The following is a 13,453-nucleotide window of genomic DNA, read 5'->3' on the forward strand; positions in this document are numbered from 1 at the left end:
ATGAATGAAAAGGCTGGTTGTATTACAAAAGGAAGAAAATGAACTTGTAAATGAGCTAACACCCAATACATTCTTGCTCTGTCACAGGTGCATCGCATGATCCAGTAGCGTGCAGTATCTCAGTGTCTTGATTCCCTTACCTTCCTAGAGAGAATAGGGATAATACCCTATGACAATGAGCTACATGGTATGGCAGAAATGACTGTAAGACACCCAGAAGAGTGCAACAGCATAAAAAGTTGTACAGGTAGACTTGTTCTGACTGAAAGGTTGAATGGAACAACTTCTTTCTGAATCACAGGCTCATCCAACAATTGAATACACACCTCTGCTGCCAGGTCCAGCATGGCCTGAAAGGAAAATATGCTCTCACCCCAAAGTGAGTCATTTATAATTCTAAATCACCCAAATATAAATCAGTATGCTTACTCTGGAAATCATTTAGAAGCACAACTATTCCTGGCTGAACCCAAAGCATATGCCACCCAAGTGATTACATCCATCAGCAGAATGTGTAAAGTGAGGGACCTAAACTCACTCATCTCTAAAGTTTCCCAGCTCTAAATCCACAATCTAGGGACCCGTGGAAGGCAAAATAAGGAGAGGAGGGAAAGGAATAGGCTCTGAATCACAAGACCCACGACTGAGTCCTGTTTTTCCCACTGACTAGCTTTTCAAACTTTGAGCAGCTCCCTTCGCCATTCTGTCTCATCTACAAAATGAAAGCATTAGCAGAGTAAGGTTCTTTCTGAATTGGAAATTCCATGATTCTATGAGTAGGATAACATTTTATCCTAGATCTGTCAGTTTAGATGAGGTTTCTCCTCTCTAAGATTCAGTTTCAGCCACTCTGCAAATTGGGGTTTATAACTATCTTTCTTAGAATGACATAATGTGCATGAAAGCCCTCTGCAAACTGTAGAACACTGAATATGTGAGCTATTGTTACCACTAAAACAAGTCATCCCTATCCAGAAGTATGTGTACAATTCAAGAAGCCAAAGAAATGCATCTTTTACAAGCTTTCCAAAAAAAATGCTAAAGCCATTTTGGGGAAGAAATCAAACATTTAATGGTTCAGCCCAAAAGAAATATTTGAGTGACTGCAAAACAGAAGGGTGAGGGGGACATCTAAAACAGAGTGGCCATTTCAATTTCAACTGTGGTATTTGCTCCTGCAAATGCTATAATAAAAAATATTAATGCCATAAAACCTAACAGCAGCCAAAGGACTCCAGTCGTAAAGAAAAAAACATAAATCATTAAAGATATTGGCACCATAGGTGGTAGGCTGCCTTCATAAGCTCACTGGCTTTGCAAGGTATTAGATCTTCAAGACCACTTTGACTCAGGAAAACTTGAGACAAATGAAAAATGAACAAGAAACAAGAAAGATCATCTAATAGTAAAGCACATTTTAATTATATGCAACACATGATAATCAAATCTTATCCACTGGAGGACTCAAACCCCACAACATATAGTTTGTACAGTTGAAATTATTACTGCTCAATGCTCAGAAATTACTTGTTTCCATTACAGATCTGACAAGTAATTTCTTCAATTGGTCACTGGTGGTTTGCAGATAACTATTAGAGGTAATGAGTATTCTAAATTAAATCCAAAGACAGCTTTGCTCCATTCCAGAAAGACAATCAGGGATAAAGAAATATAATTGCAAAGCGTTATCCCATTTGTTTCCTCCAGTCCTTCTTTGATAAATATCTATTCCATCTTCTACACTATGGATTTCAATTGGATACAAATGAAAAAGGTTCTAATTCATCCTGTGATAAATGAGTGAATCTTACAGTTAACTCGTTCAGAAAAACCAGAGTTGGGGAAAAAAGGCCCATTTTCCTGTTAGCTAACAATATAACCACGACCTCCTCTACCAAATAAGGAAAATTCTCAAATAAAAACTTGAAAGCTCTAATACACTAATTAGTAATAGGATATGAAATAAATTCCATCCATTACTGAACATATACACCAAGGAGTTCAATCACAGGAAGAAAAGTCCCATATGTAACAAAATATAAATGCCAGCATCTTGGATGGTGGCCAAAACCTAAAAACAAAGTGTCTATCAATTAGAGAATGGCCAAACTTCACTTCTATTTGTAATGGAATACTGTGGAAACTAATGTTGAGGGAAGAAAGCAGAACTCGGACAACAAAAGAAACAATTACAACCATCTTATTTTTGTTTTTAATTGCACCCCCTATGCCAGGAGTGGGAAACCTGATGCCTCAAGGTCACATGTGGCCTTCTACTAGGTCCCTGGGTGCAGCCTTTTTGCCATGTCCAAGTTTTAGAGAACAAATTCTTTTATTAAGAGAATCTGTTCTGTGAAGTTTAGATTCAGTCAAAGGGCTACCCTTGAGGACCTATATGGCCCTATGCTTTGCCCTATGCTTTCATTAGTGAGGAAACTCCTGGTGAGGAACTTCCTCTACTAATGCAGGTTGGTCAGCTACTTTTAGTCTTAGATAGAGGCCTGCAGAAAGGGGAAGTCTAATGACTTGTCCAGATACTGGCCACATAGCCAGTATCTGTCAGTTGAACTTGAACTCAGCTCTTCCTGGCTTCAAAGCTAACTCACTATCCACCATACCATACTATAAATGAAAACACCAGCAAAAGACAGCCATATGATAAAATAAAATATCCTATCTCAGTAGAAAAACAGGGGACACTAGGTATGAAACACTGTATTTGCTGTTAGACATTATTACTCTGTGGGATCACTTTGATAGACCTTTTTTCTTTGTTACAAAACAGAAAGATCAATGGGGGGAGAAGGGAGAAAAAGATGGATGTGGGAGAGAGAGATATTGGGAAAGTACTGTAATATAAAAGCAAAGAAGGCAGGTAGATGATAGAGTGGATAAAGTGCTGAGTCTGGAGTAAGGAAAACTCATCTCATCTCTGTAAATTCAAATCTGACCTCACACTTAGCAGTTGTGTGACCCTGGTCAAGTCACTTAACCCTGTTTGCCTTAGCTTCCTCATCTGTAAAATGAGCTGGAAAAGGCAAACTACTCCAGTATCTTTGCCAAGAAAACCCCAAATGGGGTCACAGAGAGTGGGATTGACTGAAAACAAATGAACAACAACAACAAAAAAGGCACCAATCATTTTTTTGAACTAGCAATTCCAAATCTCATTTAGCATCCTGTTCATCTGATAGTGAATGCAAAATATCCAATTATACTATGGCTTCACAATTGAGGCCAGAAAGATTTAGCATCAATCTTAAGGTGCCACCAAGAAAATGTTCCTTCTCTACTGGTATTTAGCCTTAATGGTTCTCTGAAAACACAGCCCCCTCTGGGTTCTGGATTGCAGGAGGTAACAAGCTTGATTTGTTAACTAGGGTAACAGAGATAGCTCCACTTACATTTTCAAAGTCTTTCATGTTTCGAACTCTGGTGGGAGACACAGTTTCTTCTGAAGCATTTGGGAACACTAAAAATTAGAAGAGAGATACTTTTAAAAAAAACACAATATGCAAATTACCCAAAATTCATATTGGGAGAGGGGCCTAAGGAAAACAAAATGGAAAGAAATACACATTGTGCTGAGCCAACTTTTTCTCAGCTACAATTTACTAGTGTGGATATAACTAAATCCCCAACACACCATATTTAATATTTTTAAATTGTATAAACTTAACCCAAGTGTAAAAGGATGACAGAACATGAACTAACAACCTCCAAACAAAATACCCTATACACATAGTAATATGGTACCAATTATAGGGCTCAACTTATATGACTGGAGGGAACCTTACAGGATAATCTAGGTTAGTCTAACCCCTCTATTTTGCAGGTAAAAAAATAGAGGCCAGTGAGGGAAAGTGAGTTGTACAAGGCTACACAAGTGGTAAATAGCTGAGCCAAGATTCAAACCCAGTCTGTTTGAAAGAAGACAAGGTTTCTGAAAGGTGAGGATGGAGAGAAATTAATTCTAGGCCTGAGGGTAAGGGAGACAGATAGTATAAATTCATGGAGATATGGGATAGAATGTCAAGTTTTGGGAACAGCATGCTTTTTATTCAGCTGGAAAACATAGTCTATCAATGTATACAATGTGAAATGAGATCTGGAGGTAAGGGGGATAGAGTTGGATTCCAGAATTACCTACAGATCTACCAACAACCTGACATTGGTCAGTTTTACCTCCTCAACAAAAATCTCAGATTCATTGAGAGGAGTAAGACTACTTGTTGAACTGTTCGCTGTAAACTAGGGAAACTGGAAAAGGAAGGCACATAACAGACCCCAATTTTGTATCAGCAGTTTGTACTTTATGCTCCTTTTATGAGCACTTATATTCTAATCTGTATTCTATTTAACTGCATGCCTGTCTTCTTTCTTCCTCCTATACAATAAGATCACTGAGAACGGGGAACATATTTTATTTATCTTTCCAAACGTTTGCTGAATAAATGTGTACCCCACGTTCCATACATTCTGGAAGAAAATGTTCCACATTCAATTCAATTAAACAGACATTTATAAAGCACCTAAAAGTAGAGCTTTCAAAATAACTGAAGCTTATCCTTCTAAATGCTAAAACTAATGGAGGGTGTTTTACCTATTTCTCAAGGAAATCTAAAATAATAGTAGTAATAATTCACATTAATGTAGTGTTTTTAAGTTTAAAACATACTTTCCTCACAACAAGCTAATGATTTAAGTGATCTCCAAGTACCATTATTCCCATTTCATAAACTAGGAAAGAGAAACTCAGAGGTTGTGACTTTCCCCCAAGGTCACATGGCTAATAAATGACAGAATTAAGACCTGAAGCCAGGAACTCTATTTCTGGGTCCAGTGTTTTTTAACTATGCATTTCTGACTCGTTAAACAAGAGTATAATGATCTGAAAGGAAGAGAGCACAATATCACAGAAAGAGCACTAAACTCTTGACAAGAGACCAAGATTCTCATTTCTCCACTGCCTGACTCTAAGCAAATCACTTGACCTGCCTGGGCCTTGGAAAATGGGAAGAGGGTTAGGCTAAAACTACCTCAGTGATACTGAGCAGATCACTAATCTCCCTAGGACTCAGTTTCCATATCTGTATATGAGGTGAGGTCAGTTCACCTGTAAGATCCTTCCCAGTTCTAAAATCTATACTCACTAATGTCCCTTCCAACTCTCTGACCTATATAACCAATCACTGGACTTTTCGTTAAAAATTCAAGGTCATTTTGAACATCAATTACTGTACTGCAACATAATGCTATGCTGCCCAGAGGGGTTAATGATGTATGACAAGGCTGTTCACTCCTATATTAAATGATTCCATATTACTTTGCTTTTCAAGTTCCTATGTCTGTTACTCATCCTATCTCTTCCACTGCTATGGCAGCAGTTTGCCTCAAGCAACCCAGAATTACTCTCCTAATTTGCTGTTTCTAATCAACTGCCAATTGATAAAGAAAACAACGAAGCTAGTTAAAATAATGTGAAAAGTAAAAGTAAATGGACCCTAAATGAGGGTTTCTAGGGATCTCTTGTAGGGGGAAAAAGTTCATTTTGACTACTCAGAGGCTTTTGATAATTTACTGGGTTTTCCACTAAATAGTTGAACTTTATAAATAAGTGTCCATCAGAGGAAGTCAAATGTTACTAAATAAAAATCTCATGAATGCCTTCATGTTCAAGTAAATGTCAGATATGTGATTATACAATATTGTGACATAGTACAAAAGAGAAAAATTTAGGCACAAGGCCTAAATTAACTTTAGGCCAAGACGTTCTTAGTCTTTTGTTTCATGGATCACCTTGGAAATCTATGAACCCCTTTTCAGAATAACATTTTTAAATAGATAAAATAAAATAAATGGGATTACAAAGGAAACCACCTGTAAATGTTTAAAAAAAAAAAAGTTCACAGACCCCCTGAAATCCATCTATGATCTATTGTGGGTCTGTGAAGCAAAAACTCTGCTTTAGGCAGTCTGGTAAAGTACAAACAGCACCCAGATAGAAATTAAGAAACCTGAGTTCTAGTTAGACCTATACCACTATGAAATGTATGACCTATGGCAAGTCATTTCCCTTTTCTAGACCTATTTCCTCCTTAATAAAATTAAAGGATTGGACCAAGTGATGTCCATAAGCAATTCCAAATCCAATGTTAGTACTTTAAGATATTCCAAACCGTTAGTTTTTTCCAAAGAAGACACATAAATAAAAGCTCCCATTTCTAAAGTACTTTGAGGTTTACAAATTGCTTTCTTCAGAACACGCCTTTCAATCAACAGTCAAGTAATAAGCACTTATTAAGCACTTCATAAATGCCAGGCATTGTGGTTGGTGCTAGGAATCCAAACATGCAAGTGAAATAGTTTGTACCTTTGAGGAACTACATCCTTGAGAGGGATATATTATGTTCACATATAAGTGAATAAAGGGTATATACAAAATAAATACACAATAATGGAGGAGTGGGGGTTTGAAACTAGGCAGAAGTAGTCTATGGAAGGAGGTAGCACTTGGGCCTATGGTCTGATGAGAACTTAGAGTTCCAAGTGTTGAAAGTGAGGAGATGAGAAGGGAAAGCACTGAAGACTTGAGGAATAGCCTATGCAAATGTACAAAGATGGGATATCAAATATCCTTTACATAAAACAGAAGCAGGCCACTCTGGGTGGAGAACAGAGTGGATGAACATCAACTCATCATCAACAATTTAAAATCAGTAAACTGAGGCTCAGAAAGGTGAATGACTTGCCCAGGATCACATACTGCTATAGGTTACAATTAGAATTCAAACCTAGGTCTTCTGATCCCACGATCAGTTCTTTTTCTCTTGGGATTACATTTATTTTCCACAAAACTGAAACTGCTGATAATGACAGCAAAACACAAACCGCAAAAAATCTTGAGCCAAATAATCTGGAATAAGCATGATACAGTCATTAATTACAAAGAGCCATTCCCTGTGGTCTAGCCAGCTACATGATCCAAATAGTTCCATCCCAAAGTTACTGGAATGCAGCTGGCAGACAAGAGTTAGGAAGTTTCACAAAAAGGATTTGGCAGAGTTAAAAAACAAGATACAATTTTTACTGAGCCACCAACTACCCTTTAGCAAGGGCCATTTCAGCCTAATTTTTTGACCTAACTATCACTTAGACATCCCCATAAATCTAAGAATGGCCAGTCTAGATTCCTTCTTAATGAACAAAGTAAATCATTTGCTGTACTTACCAGTGCATCCCAGACCAAAATTAGGATCAATGTCTGAACCATCTGGTAAATTTGAAATAAGAACACTAGGAAAAAACATGCACAACAAAACAAAAGATTAGACAGAGTTTTAACAACAGACAATACTAAGACTGCCTAGGGCTACTAAAAAGACATTAAACTATACTAGCCTCGGCTAACAACAAATCAAGAAAATGTGCCTATGATATAGCTAGGGAATGACACTACCAACAAATCTTTAGAATGTGACTTGGGAAAATGATGGCCAATTCAGGTGTTTCAAGGATATCGTAAAGAACAAACATAAATATGGAGAACTCATTATCCTAAGAGGTTGTAATGCCTCAAAAAAAAGAAAAAGGTTGGAAAGGGAGTAGAAACACATACAGATAAAACTGTAACAACTTACTAAATGAAACTAGGAATATTCAAAAAACATTCCTAAATTTTGAGGTGGACATCACAGAGGGTGACATACTGTTAATAACCATGTGAAAAGATGCTTATATTCCTTAAAAATCACAGAAATATATAACAAGAAAACCTTAAGATACCACTTCATATCCACCAAAATGTAAAAAATTAAAAGTAAAAAATGTAAAAATGTCAATATTGGCAGAGTGATAGAGGAAAAAGCCCTTATTACACTATGAGCGTGGTTGAAGACATACAAATATTTTAAAGGGCAATGTAAGTTATTAAACCAATCATACCTTTTGACCCAATGATTCTATTGCAAGGACAACATTCCCACAGGCACCATAAGAGGAAAAAAATGGCCTAACTGTACAAAAAATATTCAAGGCTATTTTATTTGTAATAGCAATAATGGAACCAACCTCTATATCCAATGATCAGAAAATGGCCCCCCCCAAAAAAAAACTATCATATATTAATATAACTGAATACTATTGTGCCAGAAAATATAACTGTAGTATATCCAAAGAATCATGAAATAGGAAGTAGTGATGTTTGCATTCTCATGAAGGAATTCCACAGAAGAAGAAAAAAAAGTATTCACTTGCAAGTCCCAGCGGAAGATTCATAAGTAAGGAATTAATTCCACGTGGGGGGGGGGGGGGTAGGGAGAAAGTGGTGTCCAATTAATCAATCAATAAGTATTTATCAAGTATCTATTATGTGTCAGGTACAGTGCTGGGACTGGACATTAAAAGACAGAAATAAAAATCCTTGTATTTAAGAAGATTATATTCTATTAAGAGAAATATGTGCATAGGTGTGCATGTGTATACATATATGTATGAATGTGTATAAATATGTGCATGCATGTGTGTATAAATAGATAAAGAGACCTACAAATACATACATACACACACAAAATAAACATAAAGCAATGGGGGGAAGAAGGAACACAAGCAGTGCACTGGAACAGAACAGGTTTCATGAAGAAAGTGGCAGAGTTTTAAAGGAAACGAGGGATTCTAAGAGTCAGGGCTAAAGAGGGAATACATTCCAAGTTGGGAAATAACCTGTACAGTGATGGAGGATTATTTGTGGAGAAGAGCAAAAAGGTCAGTTTGGTTGAACCACAGACTATGTGAACTGGAGTAATAAATAATAAGCCTACAAAGGTAGAATCTAATAAATTAAGTTAACAACTTTAAATGCTAAACTCAGACAATTGTATTTGACCCCAGAGATAATAGAAAATTACAAGAGTTTACCAAGTAGCCAAGTAAAATGGTCAAACCTGGGCAACTAGATTATACAATGGATAGAGCACCAAACTTGGAGTCAGAGAGACCTAAGTTTAAATCCATCCTCAGTCACTCACCAGCTGTGTAACTCTGGGCAAGTCATGTAACTTCTCTGTGTCTCAGTTTCCTCATTTGTAAAATGGGGGATAACAGTAGAACCGAGCTCATAGGGTTATTATGAGAATCAACTCTGCAAACAGTAAAGCTCTATATAAATGCTGTTTATCATTATTATAATGAAAATCATGTAGGATGATGGGCTTGAGAGGGGAGAAATGAGGTGTTGAGGTTAATCAGGTTACTTTTATAGTCCATATAAGAAATAATAATACCCTTAAGTAGGGTAGCTATGTGAGTAGAGATGTGACCAATTGTAGAGATGTTGTGGATGTACAGTGGACAAGATCTGGCAAGTGATAAGTTAGAAAAGTAGAAGCCTGGTTCTACTTTTAACAGAAATGGGATGGGTTTGAGAAGGGAGGAAATAGGTTGTTTGGGATATGGAGAGAGAAAGAAAGACAGTGACAGAGAGAGAGAGACAGAGACAGAGACAGAGACAGAGACAGAGACAGAGAGAGAGAGAGAGAGAGAGAGAGAGAGAGAGAGAGAGAGAGAGAGAGAGAGAGAGAGATTAGATAGACAGATAGGAATCATCTGCATAAAGATAACAATTAAAGCCATGGAAGCTCATGAGGTGAGAGAAGGAAGCGAGAAAAGAAGTCCTAAGACAGAACCTTGAGGCACATCTCAGTTATAAGTAGTAAAATGTCTAGTTTTTGAAGAGGACCAATGATATCATGGGGTGATGTCTTGACTTCTATGTAAACTGGATTTAAGTGAGGCAGAGTAGGGCAAAGTCATCAGCCTTACTTTCTCTTTCAGTCATCAAGGTCACAGGGATTACAAAGGATACTCTCTATCCCCTATCTCCATATTTTTCACCTGACTGCAGTCTCCCATTCCTGTCACCTCTGCACTTCAGCTTCCCTATCTTCCTTTGCATCTCACTTTAAATCTCAACTTCTAAAAGAGGACTTTCCTGGTCCCCACACTCCTACCCCCATTTGCTAGGATCTTCCCCTTTGAGACAAGCATCTATCTATTCTCTTATGTTCTCTTGTATTCTACATAGCTTGTAGGTGCCAATTTCTATTCAGCTTTGTCTCCTCCATTTGAATTTGAGTTCCTTAAAGGCAGAGACTGCTTTTGTTTTTCTTTGTACTCTCAATTTAGTATGGAGCTTAGCACATAGGAAATGTTTAAAACATGGTATTGACTGACTAACTAAACCTATGGAGGCCAACAAGATCACCTAAGTACAGTACATTCTCAAGTGCACCAAACATATATGGAGTGAAACATGAATGATGATTCAGTAATGAAGAGAAGGAATGTTAAGGCAGACAAGAAAAAAGTGTCACAAAACAACTGAGAAAATAAAGACTATCCAAAAAAGAGTAGTAATCTACAATGTCAAATACAGCAGAGACTAAGAAGAATGATAACACAGAAAAGACCACTGGATTCAACAACTAAGAAATAGATGGTAAACTTGGAGAAATGGAAGGATTAAAAGCCAGATTTGAAGATGGGAAGTTAATAGGATATGAGAAATTTGAGATACCCATTCAAACTGAGGGGATGACAGTGTCAAGGGTTTTGTAAGGATGAGGGAGACTTGGGTATACTTGTAGGCAGCATGGAAGAAGTCAGTGAATAAAGAGAGGTTGATGAAGACAAGCTCCAAGAAAAGAAAGAAAGGAATGAAATCAAGGCACAACTGGAGTGGTGATTTGGCCTTGTCAAGGAAAACTGCCTTTACACCAGATACTGAGGCAAAGGGGAGAGAATGGAGGATGATGTTAAAGGGATATGTATCTAGAGAGCAAAAGAAGAGGTTAAGACTGGAGAGAGATATTTAAGAGTTGTCTAGAGAGGCAGTGGTTAAAATGTGGAAATGAATCAGAGAAGAGCCAAAGACAAAACCTTGACAAACACCATTATTAAGGAATCAAAGATCTAGAAGTTGGAAGAGATCTCAGAGATCATTTAGTCTCACACCCTCCTTTTTCTTCAGGTGATGACAATGAGATAGTGAGAGGTTAAGTGACAGGCCTGAGGTTATACAGGGAGTATGTATCACAAGTAGGATCTGAACCTAAGTTCTCTGACTCCACAGTACCAGGGATTCAGAAATGGATGTAGAAAGAGTGAAGGAGACAGAGATATGATTTAGAGGTAAAAATATTTGAAAGACTTGGAAAAGTGGGGCAGCTAGGTGGTGCAATAGATAAAGCACCAGCCCTGGAGTGAGAAGGACCTGAGTCCAAATCCCAGCCTCAGACATTTACTAGCTGTGTGACCCTGTGCAAGTTCCTTAACCCAAATTGGCTCCAAAATGAAAGGACAAAAAAGGCTAGAGAGCTTAAGAACAAAAAGGCCTGATACAAGGGAGGAGACAAGATTGGGGATTTGTAAAAGCAGGGACTTCCTTGAGCTCTCCCCCAAAGCCCTCCAAATACCTGCAAACAAATGACTAAACAAATTTTAGAGTTACAGAACCTACAAAATGACAGAGTGAAACAAATCTCCAGCTCAAGACAACCTGGAAAGTCCATAAAAAGGGTCTTTTGCATCAGCAGGGAGCAGAGCACAATTCAGTGTGGGCCGCACCTGGCACAGACCAGGCCAGAGCAGGCCTAAGGAGACTGATCAGAGGGCTTGGAATATGATATTCCAGAGGTCAAAGGAGCTAAGATTTAAACTAAGAATCACCAACCCAGCAAAACTGAGTATAATCCTTCAGGGGGAAAAAATGGATATTTAATGAATGACAGGACTTTCAAGCATTCTTGCTGAAAAGAACAGAGCAGAATAGAAAATCTGACTTTCAAATACAAGAATCAAGAGCAGCATGAAAAGGTAAACAGATAAGAGAAATCATAAGAGATTTATTAAAGTTGAACTGTTTACATCCTACACAGAAATGAGACCTTTCTCAGTATTAGGAAAGCTGGAGGAAACAGACAGATAGATCAATGGCACAGAGTGAGTTGAATATGAAGGGATGATATCTAAAAACAAAATTAAGGGGCAAGAGAGGACTATATTGGGAGAAGGAGAAAGGGAGAGATAGAATGGGGTAAATTATCTCAAATAAAAGAAGCAAGAAAAGGACTCTAACCAAATTCTGGAGCTGCAGGACCCACAGAATGATGGAGTGAAACAAATCTCCAGCCCAAGACAGCCTGGAAGCTTGATGGGAAACATCTATTCCACCACAGTCCAGCGTGGGTCGCACCAGCACAGAATGGACCTGAGCAGGTCTCAGGGGTACTGAATCACTAGCACCTATGGTGGTTTCCGGACTTCTCTACCCCAAAACACCAAGAACAAATTGCAAGGTCAGTGGAAAAAACTTTTTGGACCTGTGTGAGAGAGTAGAGTGGTTCAGCCCCAGGGCAGTGGAGGGGGCTGATGATCACACACAGGTAGCAGCAGCAGCTGTTTCTGGAGCTCTAGGTCCACAGATTGTGAGGGGATCAAGCAGCTGACAGTACACCACTCCACCTCCACTGGAAACTGAGAACTACCTTGACAAAGAGCTCAAAAGTCAAGTAACTGGCTAGGGAAATGAGCAAAAACAGGAAAAAAAAAAATAGGGTTATAGAATCTTACTTTGGTGATAAGGAAGATCAAAACATACAACCAGAAGGAGACAACAAAGTCAAAGCTCCTACATCTAAAACCTCCAAGAAAAATATGAATTGGTCTCTGCCATGGAAGAGCTCAAAAAAGGATTTTAAAAATCAAGTAAGAGAAGTAGAGGAAAAACTGGTATAAGGAATGAGAATGATGCAAGAAAATCATGAAAAATGAGTCAAGTGCTTGCTAAAGGGGACCCAAAACAATGCTGAAGAAAATAACACCTTAAAAAATAGACTAACCCAAATGGCAAAAGAGATCCAACAAGCCAATGAGGAGAAGAATGCCTTAAAAAGCAGAATTGACCAAATGGAAAAAGAATTCCAAAAGTTCACTGAAGAAAATAATTCCTTAAAAATTAGAATGGAACAGATGGAAGCTAATGACTTCATGAGAAATCAAGAAATTGTAAAACAAAACCAAAAGAATGAAAAAATAACAATGTAAAATATCTCACTGGAAAAAACTGACCTGGACTATAGATCCAGGAGAGACAATTTAAAAATTACTGGACTACCTGAAAGCCATGATCAAAAAAAGAGCCTAGACATCATCTCTCAAGAAATTATCAAGGAAAACTGCCCTGATATTCTAGAACCACAGGGTAAAATAGATATTAAAAGAATCTACCAACTGCTTCCTGAAAGGGATCCCAAAAGGAAAATCCCTAGGAATACTGTAGCCAAATTTCAGAGCTCCCAAGTAAAGGAGAAAATATTGCAGGCATCCAGAAAGAAACAATTCAAGTACTGTAGAAACACAATAAGGATAACACAAGATCTAGTAGCCTCTATGTTAA

The 13,453-nt window shown here is 37.9% G+C and overlaps 1 protein-coding gene across 7 annotated transcripts in view; it reads right to left on the reverse strand.

The window, feature by feature from the left end:
• The window catches only part of CDK5RAP2 (CDK5 regulatory subunit associated protein 2), a 157,366-nt gene that overhangs the window by 134,451 nt on the left and 9,462 nt on the right, over positions 1-13,453 (reverse strand). For 6 of the 7 annotated variants that reach the window (XM_072631764.1, XM_072631762.1, XM_072631760.1 and 3 more), the window contains exons 2-3: positions 7,232-7,296; positions 3,405-3,472 (exon numbers count right to left, since the gene is read on the reverse strand). In XM_072631764.1, the coding sequence (XP_072487865.1) occupies positions 3,405-3,472; positions 7,232-7,296 (133 nt within the window). The remainder of the gene's footprint in view (positions 1-3,404; positions 3,473-7,231; positions 7,297-13,453) is intronic. The other variant, XM_072631763.1, reaches the window with a different exon arrangement.

Source organism: Notamacropus eugenii, chromosome 1, assembly GCF_028372415.1.
Source record: "Notamacropus eugenii isolate mMacEug1 chromosome 1, mMacEug1.pri_v2, whole genome shotgun sequence".
Taxonomy (NCBI): domain Eukaryota; kingdom Metazoa; phylum Chordata; class Mammalia; order Diprotodontia; family Macropodidae; genus Notamacropus; species Notamacropus eugenii.